Consider the following 16,564-nt stretch of genomic DNA (forward strand, 5'->3'; position numbering starts at 1 on the left):
TGTGGTTTGATTTATAATTGTGTTTCTTTAACATTCTAGTGAAAGAGAAACAGAATACTTACACAGCCCCCAGCAAGAATTTCTGCTGGAAAAGGGACAGAACCATCTTGTTGCATACATTTGTCTCTCACAAAATCGTTTACCTTAAAAACAATTAAAATAATCATATATAAACTTAAAGTATCAGTATTTAAAGTATCAGTATACCACACATTTCTGAATTATACTTCAAAAAACAAACTACTAAGCAGCCTGAACTTAATGCTTAATGCAAATATATTTTTGTAGAAATACTTTGTATTATTAAAAGGTTAAAAAGAAATTTTATTTTAAGCAATTAAAATTTAATATTTCAATTGCTGTTTATTGGAAAGTTACTTAATATCTTAAGAAGTCTATTTTTCTGTAATATGCCAGTTAAATAGGCAATAAAGTAAAAAGTAGCAATAAAGTGTTCTGCTTTTTTAAAAGAAGGATGTAAAAGTCCTGAATCAAACTTTTAATCTGAAATTGCCACATGAAAGATTCTCAAAGAATCTTTCAAAAGAATCAAAAGAAACTAAATCATAAACATGTAACCAATACTGTATATTGTACAAGTATAGTTTTGCCCAAGCAAATTATACTGATGCATACTTTAAGCATATAACCAAACTAACTGTTTGTACTAGAAATTGAAAATAATATATTAAGAATGACTCAATGTTTTGCTCTGAACTTACAGTAAGCTTTATGGCCTTTTCTGGAGCTACCCCGAGGAGCTGTGGCAGAAGACCTATAAAATATAAAAATATAGGTGTTAAGTTGATCAAGAAATAGATTATTCCTAACTTTGCTTCTTAAGATGAATGGCATCTTAAGAGCAATTTTCAATTATTATGTTTAGCAAGATTAGCAAGATACTATATAAAATACCTTTCATATACACACGCACACACAAAACGAAAAATGTAGCATTGCTTTGATTCAAACAATAGTTTGTTTGTTTATTTATTTGATTTTTTTTAAATGACGCCCTTCTCCTTAGACTCAGGGCGGCTTACAACATGTTATCAACAATACTTTTTAACAGCGCCAACCTATTGCCCACAAAATCCAGGTCCTCATTTTACCCACCTCGGAAGGATGGAAGGCTGAGTCAACCTCTCCCTCCCTCCCTCCCTCATCTATCTATCTATCTATCTATCTATCTATCTATCTATCTATCTATCTATCTATCTATCTATCTATCTATCTATCTATCTATCTATCTATCCATCCATCCATCCATCCATCCATCCATCCATCCATCCATCCATCCATCCATCCATCCATCCATCCATCCATCCATCCATGTATCTGAGAAAAAGATAAAAATAATTGAAAAACTCTTAGGTTTTACTTAGTTTTGTTTGGAGTCTTATAAAAATACTGTATTAGTTCTTCTTACCCTGATCTCCAAAACTAGGAAAGCAAAGTGGGTGTCAGACCTGAAGCCATTTTTGGGGGAGTATCTTCAGGGCTGCCACAGCAAGGACAAGTGGAGTTGTGGGAATGTAAGGGACAAGATTGATAGCTGGGGGATGTGTAGCCAAAATATTTTTTTTTCTAATGGGAGCCAAAGACGCAGGTATTGGAAGGGCATGAAGTAAAGCCATCCAGAGTTTGTATTACAATCTGATTGGACCATGTGTTGGACATGTGACCTAAAGAGCAAGAACTTTGGGCTTTGATTTGGGTGGGGGAAACCCTGGGTCCTTAAAAGTCAGGTTTTTACCAGCAACGATAACCCATATACAATTATGCTATTCTAGGCCTCAGAGTTTTGATGGCTTTAGGATTATTACTTGCATCACTGACATGGGCTGATAGACAGAATGAGAATGATTGCCAAAGATAGTTACTCTTTGCTCCTATAATTAAGAATCTGTATTTCTTACTTCAGCCTTATTCTCTGATACTCTTTCATAACTACACAATTGCTGGCATAACTTGCATTGTGGCATTCTATTTATTTGAATTATGTTCTGCCTTTCTATTATAATGAATGCTAAAGACAACTGATCATTTTTAAAAAACAAACATAATACTAAAGTAGCTATTATAATTTGTTTTTATAATAAGTGCTGTACAATACGGGTTGTGTAAAACCATACTTCCAAAATACAACCTCGTTTTTGCGATAGCTCCTCATTTATCAACTTCTAAGATGCAGGCAACCTGATGGTCTCCAGATTTTCACACGGAAACTTAACATGTTACAGTTAGAGCTGATGGAAGCTGACAGTCCAAAATACTAGAGAGATTAGATTATCTAGTTTTGCTACAGTTAGTGAAATTACATGCAGATGTGCTACTTGATAGTTATTACCAATATGTGTATCTTCTACAATGTCCCACTAAATTTGATGGACTTTATTCCAAAGAAGTCTGCACCGTCCTAAATATGAACCAGTTGCCATGCATCTGAATTTTGAATATGTGGCCTTGGTGATGCCGCAATGGTATTAAGTATGAAAACTAATTGTGTCACTTTTTTCAGTGCTGTAACTTTAAATAGACACTAAACAAGTGTTATAAATCAAGGATTACCTATCTAGAGATTTGAAAAGAAAGAAAAAAATGACATGATTCGTGCATTTGATGGCTGAAAAATATATTGACAAAGAGAAAAGTTGAAGGGATTTGTATAATATCTAAAAGGGAAGGAGGACTAAAATTATAATTATCTGCTGGAGAGAAGATTGAGACTTTCTGTTAGGGTATTTCATAACTTTAGTTTCTTTCCTTTCTTGCACCTATTTCTCCCCCATCCCATAAATATAAATAAAAAAGGAAGGAAAGCAGATATGGTGAACTACTGATCATTAGTATCTGACATACAGATTCTCAAATTTTAGAATTAGGGTTGGAATAGAAAGAGGGATTGAGAGATGGATTATGTATTCTTAAAACACTTCTATTAATGACTTGGGAAAGGAGAAAGTGCTGCAGATGACCCAAAATAGGATAGGACACTTAATATTCTAGAAGACAAAAATAAGAACCAGAACAATCTCGTTAAGTCAAGGAAACAGACTGAAAGCAAAAGATTTAGAAAGAGATAAATTGAAAGTTATGCACTTAAAAAATAGAAATGAAATACAAAGTTAATACTGACTTGGTAGTAGTTCTTAAAAATACCTTGTAGTTGATTTCTAAATGAGTATGAGTTAGGAATGAGAAATAACTTAAATAAGTAAACAATTTTAATTGCATCAACAAAGGTAGAGTTTCCAAATCACAGGAATTAATACTTTATTCCTTTAATGCCTTTCTCAAGTATTAATATCCATTTCTGTATCCAAAATTTAAATTCACCTTTATTATGTTCAAGAAGAGGAACAGGGATGATTGAGGACTATAAATTAAGTCCTACTGAGTTTGACAGGAGCATGAATGTTTTACCTAAGATGAAAAGGTGAAGGATAGCATGGCTCAAGAATAGGAAAGGCTGTCTATGAAAAAAGATCAAAATCTCTTTTATTATAATCCCAAACACAGAATACAGAACATTGGATTTAAAAAATATCGATTATATCAATTTTAATAATCTTTTAAAGAGTAGAAACTTTGACTATTTAAGAATGGAACCAATTATCTGAAGGCTAGTAAGCAATTTATTACTTGATCCAGTTGTGAGAAGTAGGATGGAAAGCTTGAACCTAACAGAAATATAGCCAGGGATTGTTTATTGACTTTGAGTTCAATAAACTCAAAGATCAAATCGAACAGAAGTTGACAGCTTTCACCTGGGATGGTTCTCTATATCTTATTTCTGTAGTTTAATGGTCAAACTGGCTATTTCAAATACTTTCAACTATAAAGAAAAAAAATGGACTGAGGGTTTTGCTTAATATAAGCCAATTTGGCTATCATGGCATTCCTACTGCAAGATATATTTACCGTACATACTTGAGTATAAGTCGAGTTTTTCAGCACCAAAAATATGCTGAAAAATCCGACCTTGACATATACCCGAGTCACTGATGGTGATTGGGCCCCGTGATGGCCCGAGCACCGGCAGGAACTCTTCAGACGCTTTCCTTGGGCGTCTTGCGAGCTCGCAAATTATTTCTCACTGAAAGGATCTTTTTTACTTCCCCCCGCCAGAGGAAGTATGGGAAGAGAGAGGCAAATGGGAGACAGAGCCCCCTTCGCTGCAGATGATAGAGATAGATAGATAGATAGATAGATAGATAGATAGATAGATAGATAGATCTACCTAAAAATAAAATAAAATTAACCATTCAGACCCCCTTTTCCTCATCGCGCCCAGCCAAAAAGCAAGCCGCCGCAATCGCTGACCGGGGACTGGGCAAAGAGACAGAGATAGAGAATTCTGCCACTTAGCATTCCCCCTCACCGAGTCTACCCCCACACACACACACACACCTCCACTGAGCCAATTCGGGATTTGAGCCTAAGAGAGGCGGAGAGGCCCCATAGCCTTGGCTGACTCGCTCAGTTCCAAACGCCCCGACCAGAAGCCACCTCCCACCGCCCACCTCCCACTTCCCTGAGGCGGCTGCATCATCCATGGCTGCTCCGTCCGGGCAGCTTCTGCAGTGCAGCGTCCAGCTGCTTCGCCTCGAGGAGAGAAGAAGCTCGGGGGAAAACCTGTGCGTTCTTGGGAGCCACCGCTCATCTGCCTTGCTTGTCCCGAGGAGCCTCTCTGCCTCTCTTAGGCTCGAATCCCAGAATGACTCGGTGGAGGTGGGGGGGAGGGAAAGCTCGGGGGGCAATGCTAAGCAGCAGAATCGGCAACAGCAACCGGGCTTCTCTATATCTCTCCCCCTTTACCCAGTCATCGGCCAGGGATTGCAGCGGCTTACTTTTTGGCTGGGCACGATGGGGAAAAAGTGGTCTGGCTGGTTTATTTTATTTTATTTTATTTTTAGCAATGTCTGTCTGTCTGTCTATGGGCACTTTGGTTTCTGCCAGCCTGGGAGAGGCGTGAGGGTGGTGGGAAATGCGGAAGAGAAGCAGTGTCTGTAGCCAGGCTGCCGTCTCTGTTCCCCCCATTTTTATTTTTGTGGAAAGTTAGTGAAGCAAACCAGCTCTTCTGGGCTGGCGGCTAAGCCGAAGCCTCTGAACTGGAAATGTTCTGCTTGGAGTCTGTTTAGTTGCAAGAAGAAGTGGGCACCTCTTAGTGCCCACCTAAAACCCGGCTTCGAGCCTTGGTTTTTGCATGTATTTAGAAAGGCCTATATGTCACTTTTTAGTTGACCTTTCCAGAGTTGTTTTCAGGGCCACAGTAAAATATACTAAATTTAATTTTAAAGAAAACATGTTCTAATACTTCATGGAACTTATCCTAAGAAAACAGCCAAGAGTTTACATCATAGTTCCCTCTAAGCTGAGCAGTGAGCAATCGCTCACTTAAAAATCATCATCAACTCAGAGTTTTTCAAACCTGCCCAGAAGCCGAGAGGGAAAGAGTGAGAGGGAAGGAGAGAGAGAGGAAGAGAGAGAAACAGATAGAAAAAAGAGAGGAAGGAAAAGAGAAAGAAAAAGAATGGGAGTAAGGAAGAGAGAAAGAAAATCAAAATCTAGTTTGAAACTAGCTCAACTATTTAAGTGGCATTTTGATATTGATAGAGTTGCCCTATTATGAGCTCACTGTTATAGACACACAGTACAGTATTTTATTTTGAAATTCTCTGAGGCAAAACAGGGTGGGTTTTTTGTTTGTTTGTTTGTTTAATATTTCTGTGCCGCCCAGTCCCGAAGGGACTGCTGCTCAGACACTATACTTTTCCGCCCACCCCCCAAAAATATTAGAGGGAACACTGGTTTACATTACATGTTTTAAATGCTTGAGAAAATAAAAAAGTTTTTGTAGCTTGCTACTAGAATAAATAACAACACTAGGGAGATGTCTGATGTTTCATAATTTTGTAGTTTTACAGCTTGATAAAAAGTATGTTTCTGCATCCAACACAACCATGCTGAATATGATGCAAGCCAGATTAAATTATTCAATGAAGAAGAGATGTGGATAGATAATATGAAATGATGCGGCAAATTATTGGTAGCTCCTCTATAAAGGACTGATTCTTAAACATAATATTGAGGATCTTAATATGGAATGCCTCAATTGCATTAATTTGTATGGAATAACTGTTCCTTCTTTCATTCAACAGGGCCCAGATTTTTTCCTCTTTTTAAATAGCTTCCTACGATCCACAAGATGGTATAATTCATGCTCATCAAAGACAGAAAATTTGAAACCCAAGTACAAATACTGTCTGCTATGTTGCGGTAAATAAAAATTAATCATTCCAAAGACATATTTAGTTAAATTGAAGCATTTATATTTGGGATGCATGCTCGTCCAAAGATATCCTTCTTTTACAATCTAGAATTCCCGTTCAACAGTTTTGCATTTCATATATAGAATAGCAGGTTGGATAAAATTCAGAACAATTTTCAAAACTTCTCATGCATGGATAAAAAGGGAAATTAGCATAAAATACTCGGCATTTGAACAACTTATTGGATTAATATAATTCATAAGAACATAAAGGACAAACACTGAAGGATTTTCTAATTCACTACAAGTTTGTTTCATTTATGATCATAATGATTTAAAACTAGTGTTTAATTGCAAGTAAATGACAATGCTATAAACAACTCAGGTTTTAAAATAAAAGTCTGAAAAAGTTCTAAGACCAACCAAAATGCACACACACACACACATATGGTTTTAGTGTTCACATTAATTTAATACATTTAATACATTTATAATGTTAAATGTAAATCCTACCTTTAAAAAAAAAATTATGTACATGTGTTCAGTTTTTCGATTAGCACTATAGCAGTCAACCAAAATCAGAGGCAGAAGATTTTAAAACACAACATTATTCTGGCATTCAATATCATGTACTCAAAAACCATCAAAAGCAGAAGAAAAGTAAAATAATTGAGGGGGGGGGGTGAGAAATGAAACATTTGCCAGAAGGAAGCAGCTGTAACTCTGCAATAGAGCAGATGTTTTGCATCATAAAATCTAATGTTCAACCCTAGGCACATTCAGTGCTTAAAAACAAGTAAAATGACTGGAAAACAAAACTCCCAAGTAAAATGATTTCACACCCTTTAAATTTTAACAACAGTGAGCTCTGTTTTATAAGAACACCCCAAAATATCAATGTTGAGACTTATAGCAAAGGTAATATAGTAAGCCTGAAAACCTGTGAATTAATGGGGGGGGGACCCTATATTTTATATAGAGTAGGAAGAAGATGCTCCCCAACCTACTGTATTCTAGTTTTAAATGTAATCTTTGTTCTTTTTAATATTTTTCATATTGTGTTTTATGATGTTGTAAGGTACCTAGAATTGCTTGACAATAAGATGGACGGCATATAGATTTAATAAATATATACTTTATTGGACTGATTATTGTACACTGCCAAGAGAATCTTTTTATGATATAGGTGCCATATAAATTTGATTATTATGTAAATAAAACAACATTTTAAAGTATATATTTTATTTGCTAAATAGTAGAAGTTACTTAAGAGAAAGTGATCTATTTAAACCAATCACTCTAAGAGTCTTTAATTAGTCAAATATGAGACTAGATTCTTCCTTAAATTCCTAATGAGAAAAAGTTTAGATACATTTATTGTCAGAGTCACTTGCATTTTAACATTGCCTTTCTTTCTGTTTATTCTCTTTTTAAAATAATTCCAATGATAATCATATTTCAAGAATTGAGATAAAATAAATGCTCCTTCTAGGGATTTACTGAAACTGCTACAGAATTGTTGACTTTGGCATACTTCCCATGATTGCCAATGCTTGATATGCCACATGTCTTTGTGAATTCAATTTCATCCCTCCATCTTCTGGTAGTTATATGGTCAAAAATGAAACTGCTGGCAACTCATTCATCAAGACAATAATAAATTGAACAATTACACTACTTTTTGGCATGATCAAAACAATTTTTGTTGCATATATAACTTGGGTCCCTGGCTACAGGGAAAAAAGATAGCCAATACAATTGATGTACCAGCTCATGATTACTGAGGATGATTTATGATGGGTTTTTTTCTCAAACTACAATGTTGACCTCTTGATCACCATTGCTATATGTATCGTAGAAATATGTTAAGGGGAAACTATTATTAACATCAGAGGACTTCAAATGTGTCTGACAGCAGGCTTTGAAGTAATTGTGCATTTTGCATAGAAGTGGCTATTCTATCCAAGAGACCTAGTAGGAGAGAGTACAATTAGCAAATGTCAAAAATGCTTATAATCATATACTACAAAGGAGCAAATACAATATTATACTTTGGAAGCCATTAAAATGTCCTGGAATAGTAGAAGCAGTCCATAATATTAAAAACCATGAGAAGATTTGCTCTGTTACACAAGATTGTTTTATTTAAATGTTTTATAAACTTGCTTTTGTTAGGTTTTGTGGAGAAAAATGTCCATTAAAAAAATACAGTATATTGGCGGGAAGATTCGTTGCTGCTCTTGAAATTGGGGTGAGGGGCCAGACGTAGACCAAGTGAAAATATATCATCCAAATTGGTAACAATCAGTGCAATTCAGCTCACATTTTGTAGCACAAAACCTAGAGAGTGCCAAAAGCCCCCATTTGGACTAAAGAGGGATGAACAAAACTAAGAAAATATAAACATACATCAAACCTCTTGAACTAGAACTAAAACATCTGGATACTGACCTCTGTATAGCCCAAAGAATCCTTCATAACGTAGCACTTTCTTGAAGCAATCAAAGCTACTCTTGTACATCAGCTCTCCAACAAATGACCCAGTGGAGCGCTGGTTCTGCATTCGCGTTTTCACTAGATCAATTGGATACACAGCAGTGGCTCCAACCGCTGTTAAATAAGGAGGAAAGAAAACCTCTATATTAAGCCTCATAGCCTCAGGTTTATTTAGAGTTCATAAACTGCATGAGGGACTAGATCAGAACATATTTAATTCTCCCCCCTCAACCCCCACCCCATCCTACTTTTTTTCTTTCTAGGCAATATCATACTTTATTCTTGGGGTTTTTTTGAGAGTAAAAGAAATGAAAATTGTACAAGGTGTTAGGGATCAATGGCAACAAGACTAGAGGAGAACTTCTTCTACCTTTCCTGGAAGCTCCCATTTCAAGTTCAATTTCTTTTGCTTGAGTTATGAGTCAAAACTGATGACAAACCCCCCCCAGAATCTGAACCCAAACTGCATGGGTTTTAGTAATCATTCATTTAGCAACCAGTCATAACAAAAGAGCTTTTTAAAAGTTAAGTAAGGACAAGCTATATATCCTTTCTTTCTGTTAACTTTTTGGGCGAACATATGAAAATAAGAATGAAACAAAGTACTTTACAATTAAGACATTGTATATTAAGAGTGATACTATATAACAGGGGTCACCAACCTTTCGGACCTCAGAGACCACTGTTCATAATTTTAAATCCCGCAGGCCACTGATCTGACTAATGACTAGGTAGGCATGGCCAACTTGATGTCACTCACATCAAGGGGTGCCTCGCTGGTCTCTACTCAGCTGTCCCATGCCAGCCACTCCTTGCCTTCCTGCCCAGGCTTCTTAGGGTCCCAAGAGGAATCAGTTGTTGGAGCTAAGCAGCCACCAGGTATCGGCGCCTGGAGGTTCAGCGGACTGAGATGATCAGCCAGTTCCAGGCCATGATGCAGTCCCAATGGAACAAGGCCCTCCAGCTCTTTGCCACCAGCACACTTCCCTCTAGCCTTCGCCCAAAGCCCATATCAAAAGGACGAAGGAGACTCCAAGTTGGAATTTCTGCCCTCCTCCAACCCACACAAAAAGACCTTAAATGGGGAGATACTCTGCAGCAACACAAGTGTTGATTGCATGTATAAGGCCCAGGGGCTGTAATTTAAGGATCCCTGATTTAGTGCCATATAAAAAATGCAAATGATTTTTCTACAGACCACCAAAATTTTCTCACGGACAATCACCAGTTGGTGATCACTGCTACATAACATATTAATTACTTTATACACACACACACACATGCACACACACACAGAGAGATAGTCTTTGACTTACAACAGTTAATTTAATGATCGTTTAAAGTTATAACAGCACTGAAAAGGGGATTTATGACCATTTTCCAAGCTTATGACCATTGTAATATCCCGACAGTTACACAATCAAAATTCAGAGACTTGGCCATTGATTCATATTTATGACAGTCACAGAGTCGTGAGATCATGTGATCTGCCTTTTGCAACTTTCTGACAAGTAAAGTCCATGAGGAAGCCAGAATCATTTAACAACCTGGGTTACTAACTTAATGACTGCAGCAATTCACTTAACAACTATAGCAAGAATAGTTGTAAAATGAGGCAAAACTCCCTTAACAAATGTCTTACTTAACCACATCAATGTTGGGCTTAACTGTGGTCATAAATTGAGGACTACCTGTATACACAAGCATAAACATGTATACACACCCACCCACACCTACACCCACCATACACACACACACACACACACACACCTATTATCACTGTATTGTATTAATTGATATACAATATATACAAATTCAATTCTACCAGTATCACCATAGCAGACCATGACAGCAAGGTATCATTTTTGCCAATTGAAAAAAAAAAGAAGTCCTCCCCAAACATTAACTGGTCAGTAACTAATATGCTGCCATCTTTTCTGTTGCCAGAACAATGTGTCTGAAGTGTTTGCTGCTCCTTGATGCTTGTTAATCTTATTACACTTAAGCAGGCTATAATCCACATAATCTCCTGAATGAAGTAACATGTAAGTCTCATGTAAATAAAAGCAGAGAGTCAGTCTGGTATGATGGTTAAAGGAACCAAGCTGGAAATAACACCACCATAAATTCTAATCCCCAACAGGCATAGCTGGATGACCTTGGGCCAGCCTCTCTGTCAATTCTAGGAAAGAAGGCAAGGGCAAATCACCTTCAAAAATTTTGCCAGGACTTGTACAGGCAGTGGCCAGTAGACAACATGACTCAAAATAATTGTAATAATAATAATAAAAATAAGCTATATTTTAAAAGGAATAATAGCATTGAGATAATTTTGAGTGTCAGAAGAGGAACAGCTTGATATACTAAAGTTTTATTATTGTATTTTTACTCCCAAAGAAAAGAACGGGAATCTATGGTATTTTTCTTTCAGGTATAAGGGGAAACTCTACTTGCCCTGGCTTGTTCACAGTCTGTGTTGCGGACATTGGCACTATTCACCCAGTTGCCTTTTGTCATGAAAATGGAAAAAAATATTTCAAGCTGTTCCTTCTGAGCATATTCAGGGGGCACTGATGATGCCTATGTGAATAAAGTGGAGGGTGGGGTGGGGGGGAAGGTTTGATGAAATAAATTCTGAACAGGAATATTGCATACAATTACAAGTGGAAAGATCCAGGCCCATTTGGACTTTAATGGAAACGAGCTAAATGTTAAAAAGTAAATCAATAATCAATCCATCAGTCAATCAGGAAAGAATCCAAATAGCTAAGGTCAAATTATTTTTGATGCAATGACAATAAGATGAAAAGCTTTGTGTGAAAAAAGAAAAGGGATAATGAAGGTCGAAAGCTATGCAGAGGGGGGAAGGAAGTCAAGCTTAATATTTCTGTCATTCATTCATTAATTCACTAACCTCCAGCAACTGAACCAAGGGCAAACCTGTATGCAGATTCTGCTATCTGGATGAGAATAGGCCGAGCCACATCACTTGGAACGTGCTGCAAGATTTCAAATTTAGGGAAATGGTTTGGTTTAGTGAAAGGGAGGAGGATAAAGAAGAGGAGAAGGAAAAGAAAAAAAAATCAGATTAATAGAGAAAAGGTAAGCAATATTTGAATAGCAAAAAAGACACAAAGACAAACATTTCATCTTAACATGTACCATTCTTGAACTATTATGACATGCTGAGCCTCAGTTTGGTGGCTGTAACTATCAAACTGGCTTGTGGTGCCAATGCAATTTATGATGTTTATTTCATTGGGTGTAAAAAGTAAGCATTGTTCAACGCAAGCTAAAGTGGTCTTGTCCCCATAATTATTGACAATTTACAGAGGAACTCTTTCAGGTTTTGGTCTATTTGCACTTAAAAGAAAATCCACTGTTTCCACCATTATCTCTATATTCCATTTACTATATATCTGATTTGCCTAAAAAGTGTTTTCCATAAAAAAATAAGTCAAAACCTGGGACATGACTGAAAATAAATGATTTTTGCTTCATTAATTTTCACTATTTGGTTTGTGCAACCCTGGGAACGTATGGGAAAAGACTTAAAATTATGCAAGGAACTTAAGGGAACACTGCGTTGGAAGATTCTTTGATGTCTTCTAGTCCAACTCCCTGCTCAGGCAGGAAATCATACACCATGTCAGACAAATGGTTGTCCAATGTTGGAGCTTCCACAACTTTTGGAGGCAAGTTATTCCACTGCTTAATTGTCCTAACTGTCAGGAAATTTCTCCTTAGTTCTAGGTTGCTTCTCTCCTTGAATAGTTTCCATCCATTGCTTCTTGTCCTATTTTCAGGACAGGAATTACATAAAATAAATTTAATGCAATTTCTTAAATTAAACCAATTATATATTCATCAATTTATATAACCACCTATCTCACTGAAAGTGGCAATTCACAACAATAAAAATAACAATATAAAAGACTGCAAACATAAACTATAAAATGTCATATTAATGAATAACCTAAAAATCAAAGATGTCCAATCCTAGTCAACAAGATTAAAAGTTCATCTCAACAGTTGAGCCAAATCTTAGTTTATTGTTCAATTTATTGCAAGTTGTCCAGTTATTTACTCTTAATCAGAAACAACACTTTAACATTAGAATTTATCTGTAACCAATAAAACTGTTCTAAAATTAGAACATAGAAGAAACATAGAAGACTGACGGCAGAAAAAGACCTCATGATCCATCTAGTCTGCCCTTATACTATTTTTATATTTTATCTTAGGGTGGATATATGTTTATCCCGGGCATAGATTCAGTTATTGTGGATTGATTGATTCATTGATTGATTGATTGATTGATTGATTGATTTATTTATTTATTTGATTTGATTTGATTTGTATGCCGCCCCTCTCCGTAGACTCCGTGATTTACCAAACACGTCTGCTAGAAGTTTGTTCCAAGGATCTAGTACTCTTTCAGTAAAATAATATTTTCTCATGTTGCTTTTGATCTTTCCCCTACCTAACCACAGATTGTGTCCCCTTGCTCTTGTATTCACTTTCCTATTAAAAACACTTCCCTCCTGGACCTTATTTAACCCTTTGACATATTTAAATGTTTTGATCATGTCCCCCCTTTTCCTTCTGTCCTCCAGACTATAACAGATTGAGTTCATTAAGTCTTTCCTGATACATTTTATGCTTAAGACCTTCCACCATTCTTGTAGCCCGTCTTTGGACCTGTTCAATTTTGTCAATATCTTTTTGTAGGTGAGGTCTCCAGAACTGAACACAGTATTCCAAATGTGGTGTCATCACCGCTCTATATAGCGGGATCACAATCTCCCTCTTCCTGCTTGTTATACCTCTAGTGCATTATTTTACATTTGGAAACATTAAACTGCAGTTTCCATTGGTTTGACCATTTATCTAGTAAAGCTAAATCATTCACCATATTACAGACGCCTCCAGGAGTTACATTATCAAAGTGCTTTTTAAAGATTTATAAACTTATTATTTGAAATCAATATCAATTAAATTCCAATTAGATCCAGAATAATTTTTTTTTTAAAAAAAGTGTGTTTTTGTTGCATAAAATTATGGCATTTAATTTTCATGGCCTTGCAAAAGGAAGTTGCTTTACTCTTGGTCCGTCTGTCTTGGACTCTTCACTGATTGACTAAGAGTAGTTTATAAGTTTCAGATGGGCATTATTCCTAACTTTGTGTGGAAAAACCATGTAAAATTGGCATATCTGTCAAACTCTATTTTATTCAAATTCATATTTTTCCAACATACAGTGGAACCCCGATATACGAGCAGCTCTACTTACGAGCTACTCGAGATACGAGCTGCGAGAGTAGAGAAATTTTTGTTCGACTCACGAGCTTCCATTCGGGATACGAGCCGAGAAGAGCCGGCCTGGCTTGCTTTGCTTCCGAGCTGATGCAGAGCCGAATAAAGCGTCACGCCCCTCTGACGCTTTCGGCGGCTTCCGAAGCGATGCTGGACTCTTTTGCCGCCAAAAGCGTCAGGGGGGCGTGACGCTTTATTCGGCTCTGCAAAGCAAACCAGCCTGGCTCTTCTCCGTTCGTATCCAGCGCTTGGTGAGTCCTTGGCTTCTGCTGGGGGTGGAGGGATCTGAACGCTTTCTGCTGGGGGTGGGGGGATCTGAACGCTCTCCCTGGCTGGGAGCACTTTCGCTGCGAGAGAGGGCTTTCCCAAAAGGGACGGAGAAAGCCCTCTCTCGCAGCGAAAGTGCTCCCAGCCAGGAGGCTGCGAGAGAGGGCTTTCTCCGCCCTTTCGAGAAAGCGCGCCTGTCTGAAAAGATCCCCGCCAGTCTGGTGGGATTTTGCAGCAACCTCCGAGCAACCTGGGCTCGGAGGTTGCTGCAAAACCCCACCGGACCGGCGGCGATCTTTTCAGACAGGCGTGCCGATTCTCCGCTTTTAGCAGTGAGCGGAGAATTGGCGCGCCTGTCTGAAAAGCTCGTAGCTGGCATGGAACATCCCCCCCTGCCAGCTACGAGCTTTTCAGGCAGGCGCACCGATTCTCCGCTCACTCCGGGTGAGCGGAGAATCGGCGCGCCTGCCTGAAAAGCTCTTAGCTGGCAGGGGGGGATTTTCCATGCCGGCTACGAGCTTTTTAAACAGACCCGCCGATTCGCCGCTCACCCGGAGTGAGCGGAGAATCGGCGCGCCTGCCTGAAAAGCTCGTAGCTGGCAGGGGGGGATTTTCCATGCCGGCTACGAGCTTTTTAAACAGACCCGCCGATTCGCCGCTCACCCGGAGTGAGCGGAGAATCGGCGCGCCTGCCTGAAAAGCTCGTAGCTGGCAGGGGGGGATTTTCCATGCCGGCTACGAGCTTTTTAAACAGACCCGCCGATTCGCCGCTCACCCGGAGTGAGCGGAGAATCGGCGCGCCTGCCTGAAAAGCTCGTAGCTGGCAGGGGGGGATTTTCCATGCCGGCTACGATCTTTTTAAACAGATGCGCCGATTCGCCGCTCACCCGGAGTGAGCGGAGAATCGGCGCGCCTATCTGAAAAGATCAGAGCCAGCATGGAAAGCCCCCCCATGCCGGCTCCGAAGCACCGGGCACCCCTCAGCCGACGTCTTTTCCCCTCAGCCCTCGGGCTTGCACGCATTAATCACTTTTCCATTGTTTCCTATGGGAAACAATGGTTCGACCTACGAGCTCTTCGACATACGAGGTTCCTTCCGGAACCAATTAATTTCGTATGTCGGGGTTCCACTGTATTCAACAAATTTTCTGCATCATTTATGTTACTATTTTCTACAAACAAATTTCCAGCACACATTTTCATGTATCCTCGGACTCCTCAGAGAAGGCTGGCATATAAATCCAATAAATAAATAAATAAATATGTATTTTCCAACATACGCTCGACCTTGGATGCAGATTTCCCAGCACACCCATTTTTTGAACATAATTTCTCCCAATAAAATGTCTTATCCTCAACTCCAGTTACCAATGCATTTTTAGTTTTAGAAAATGCATTGCAATCAGAAAAAGTATAACCATTGAAGTATGATAGTTGTGCTTTGGTTCTAGGATCTGTATAGTTTGAAAGTTCAAATAAGTTAAATGTCAACTCGCAAAGTATTCCAGATCTGCTTTCGAGTTGCCATAGGCAGGGGGATAGGAAACAGTTTTGGGACGGCATCAATGAATTTGTGCATCAACCAAAACAAAGTACATTCCAGTTGGCAATTGTCAAAGCCATGCCCAGGTTCGCCTGGTGTACCAGTTGCAGCCCTATCTGGACCGGGACTCACTGCTCACAGTCACTCATGCCCTCATTACCTCGAGGTTCGACTACTGTAATGCTCTCTACATGGGGCTACCTTTCAAAAGTGTTAGGAAACTCCAGATCGTGCAGAATGCAGCTGCAAGAGCAGTCATGGGCTTACTTAGGTATGCCCATGTTTCACCAACACTCCGCAGTCTGCATTGGTTGCCGATCAATTTCCGGTCACAATTCAAAGTGTTGATTATGACCTTTAAAGCCCTTCATGGCACTGGACCAGAATATCTCAGAGACCGCCTGCTGCCGCACGAATCACAGCGACCGATTAGGTCCCACAGAGTGGGCCTTCTCCGGGTCCCGTCAACTAAACAATGTCGGTTGGCGGGCCCCAGGGGAAGAGCCTTCTCTGTGGCGGCCCTGACTCTCTGGAACCAACTCCCCCCGGAGATTAGAACTGCCCCTACTCTCCTTGCCTTTTGTAAGCTCCTTAAGACCCACCTTTGTCATCAGGCATGGGGGAACTGAGACATCTCCCCCGGGCATATACAATTTATGAATGGTATG

The 16,564-nt window shown here is 38.8% G+C and overlaps 1 protein-coding gene across 1 annotated transcript in view; it reads right to left on the reverse strand.

The window, feature by feature from the left end:
• The window catches only part of SLC25A13 (solute carrier family 25 member 13), a 151,685-nt gene that overhangs the window by 36,447 nt on the left and 98,674 nt on the right, over positions 1-16,564 (reverse strand). The window contains exons 10-13 of the mRNA XM_070729197.1: positions 11,685-11,769; positions 8,726-8,884; positions 723-775; positions 63-143 (exon numbers count right to left, since the gene is read on the reverse strand). Of these exons, the coding sequence (XP_070585298.1) occupies positions 63-143; positions 723-775; positions 8,726-8,884; positions 11,685-11,769 (378 nt within the window). The remainder of the gene's footprint in view (positions 1-62; positions 144-722; positions 776-8,725; positions 8,885-11,684; positions 11,770-16,564) is intronic.

This window comes from Erythrolamprus reginae, chromosome Z (genome assembly GCF_031021105.1).
Source record: "Erythrolamprus reginae isolate rEryReg1 chromosome Z, rEryReg1.hap1, whole genome shotgun sequence".
NCBI lineage: Eukaryota > Metazoa > Chordata > Lepidosauria > Squamata > Dipsadidae > Erythrolamprus > Erythrolamprus reginae.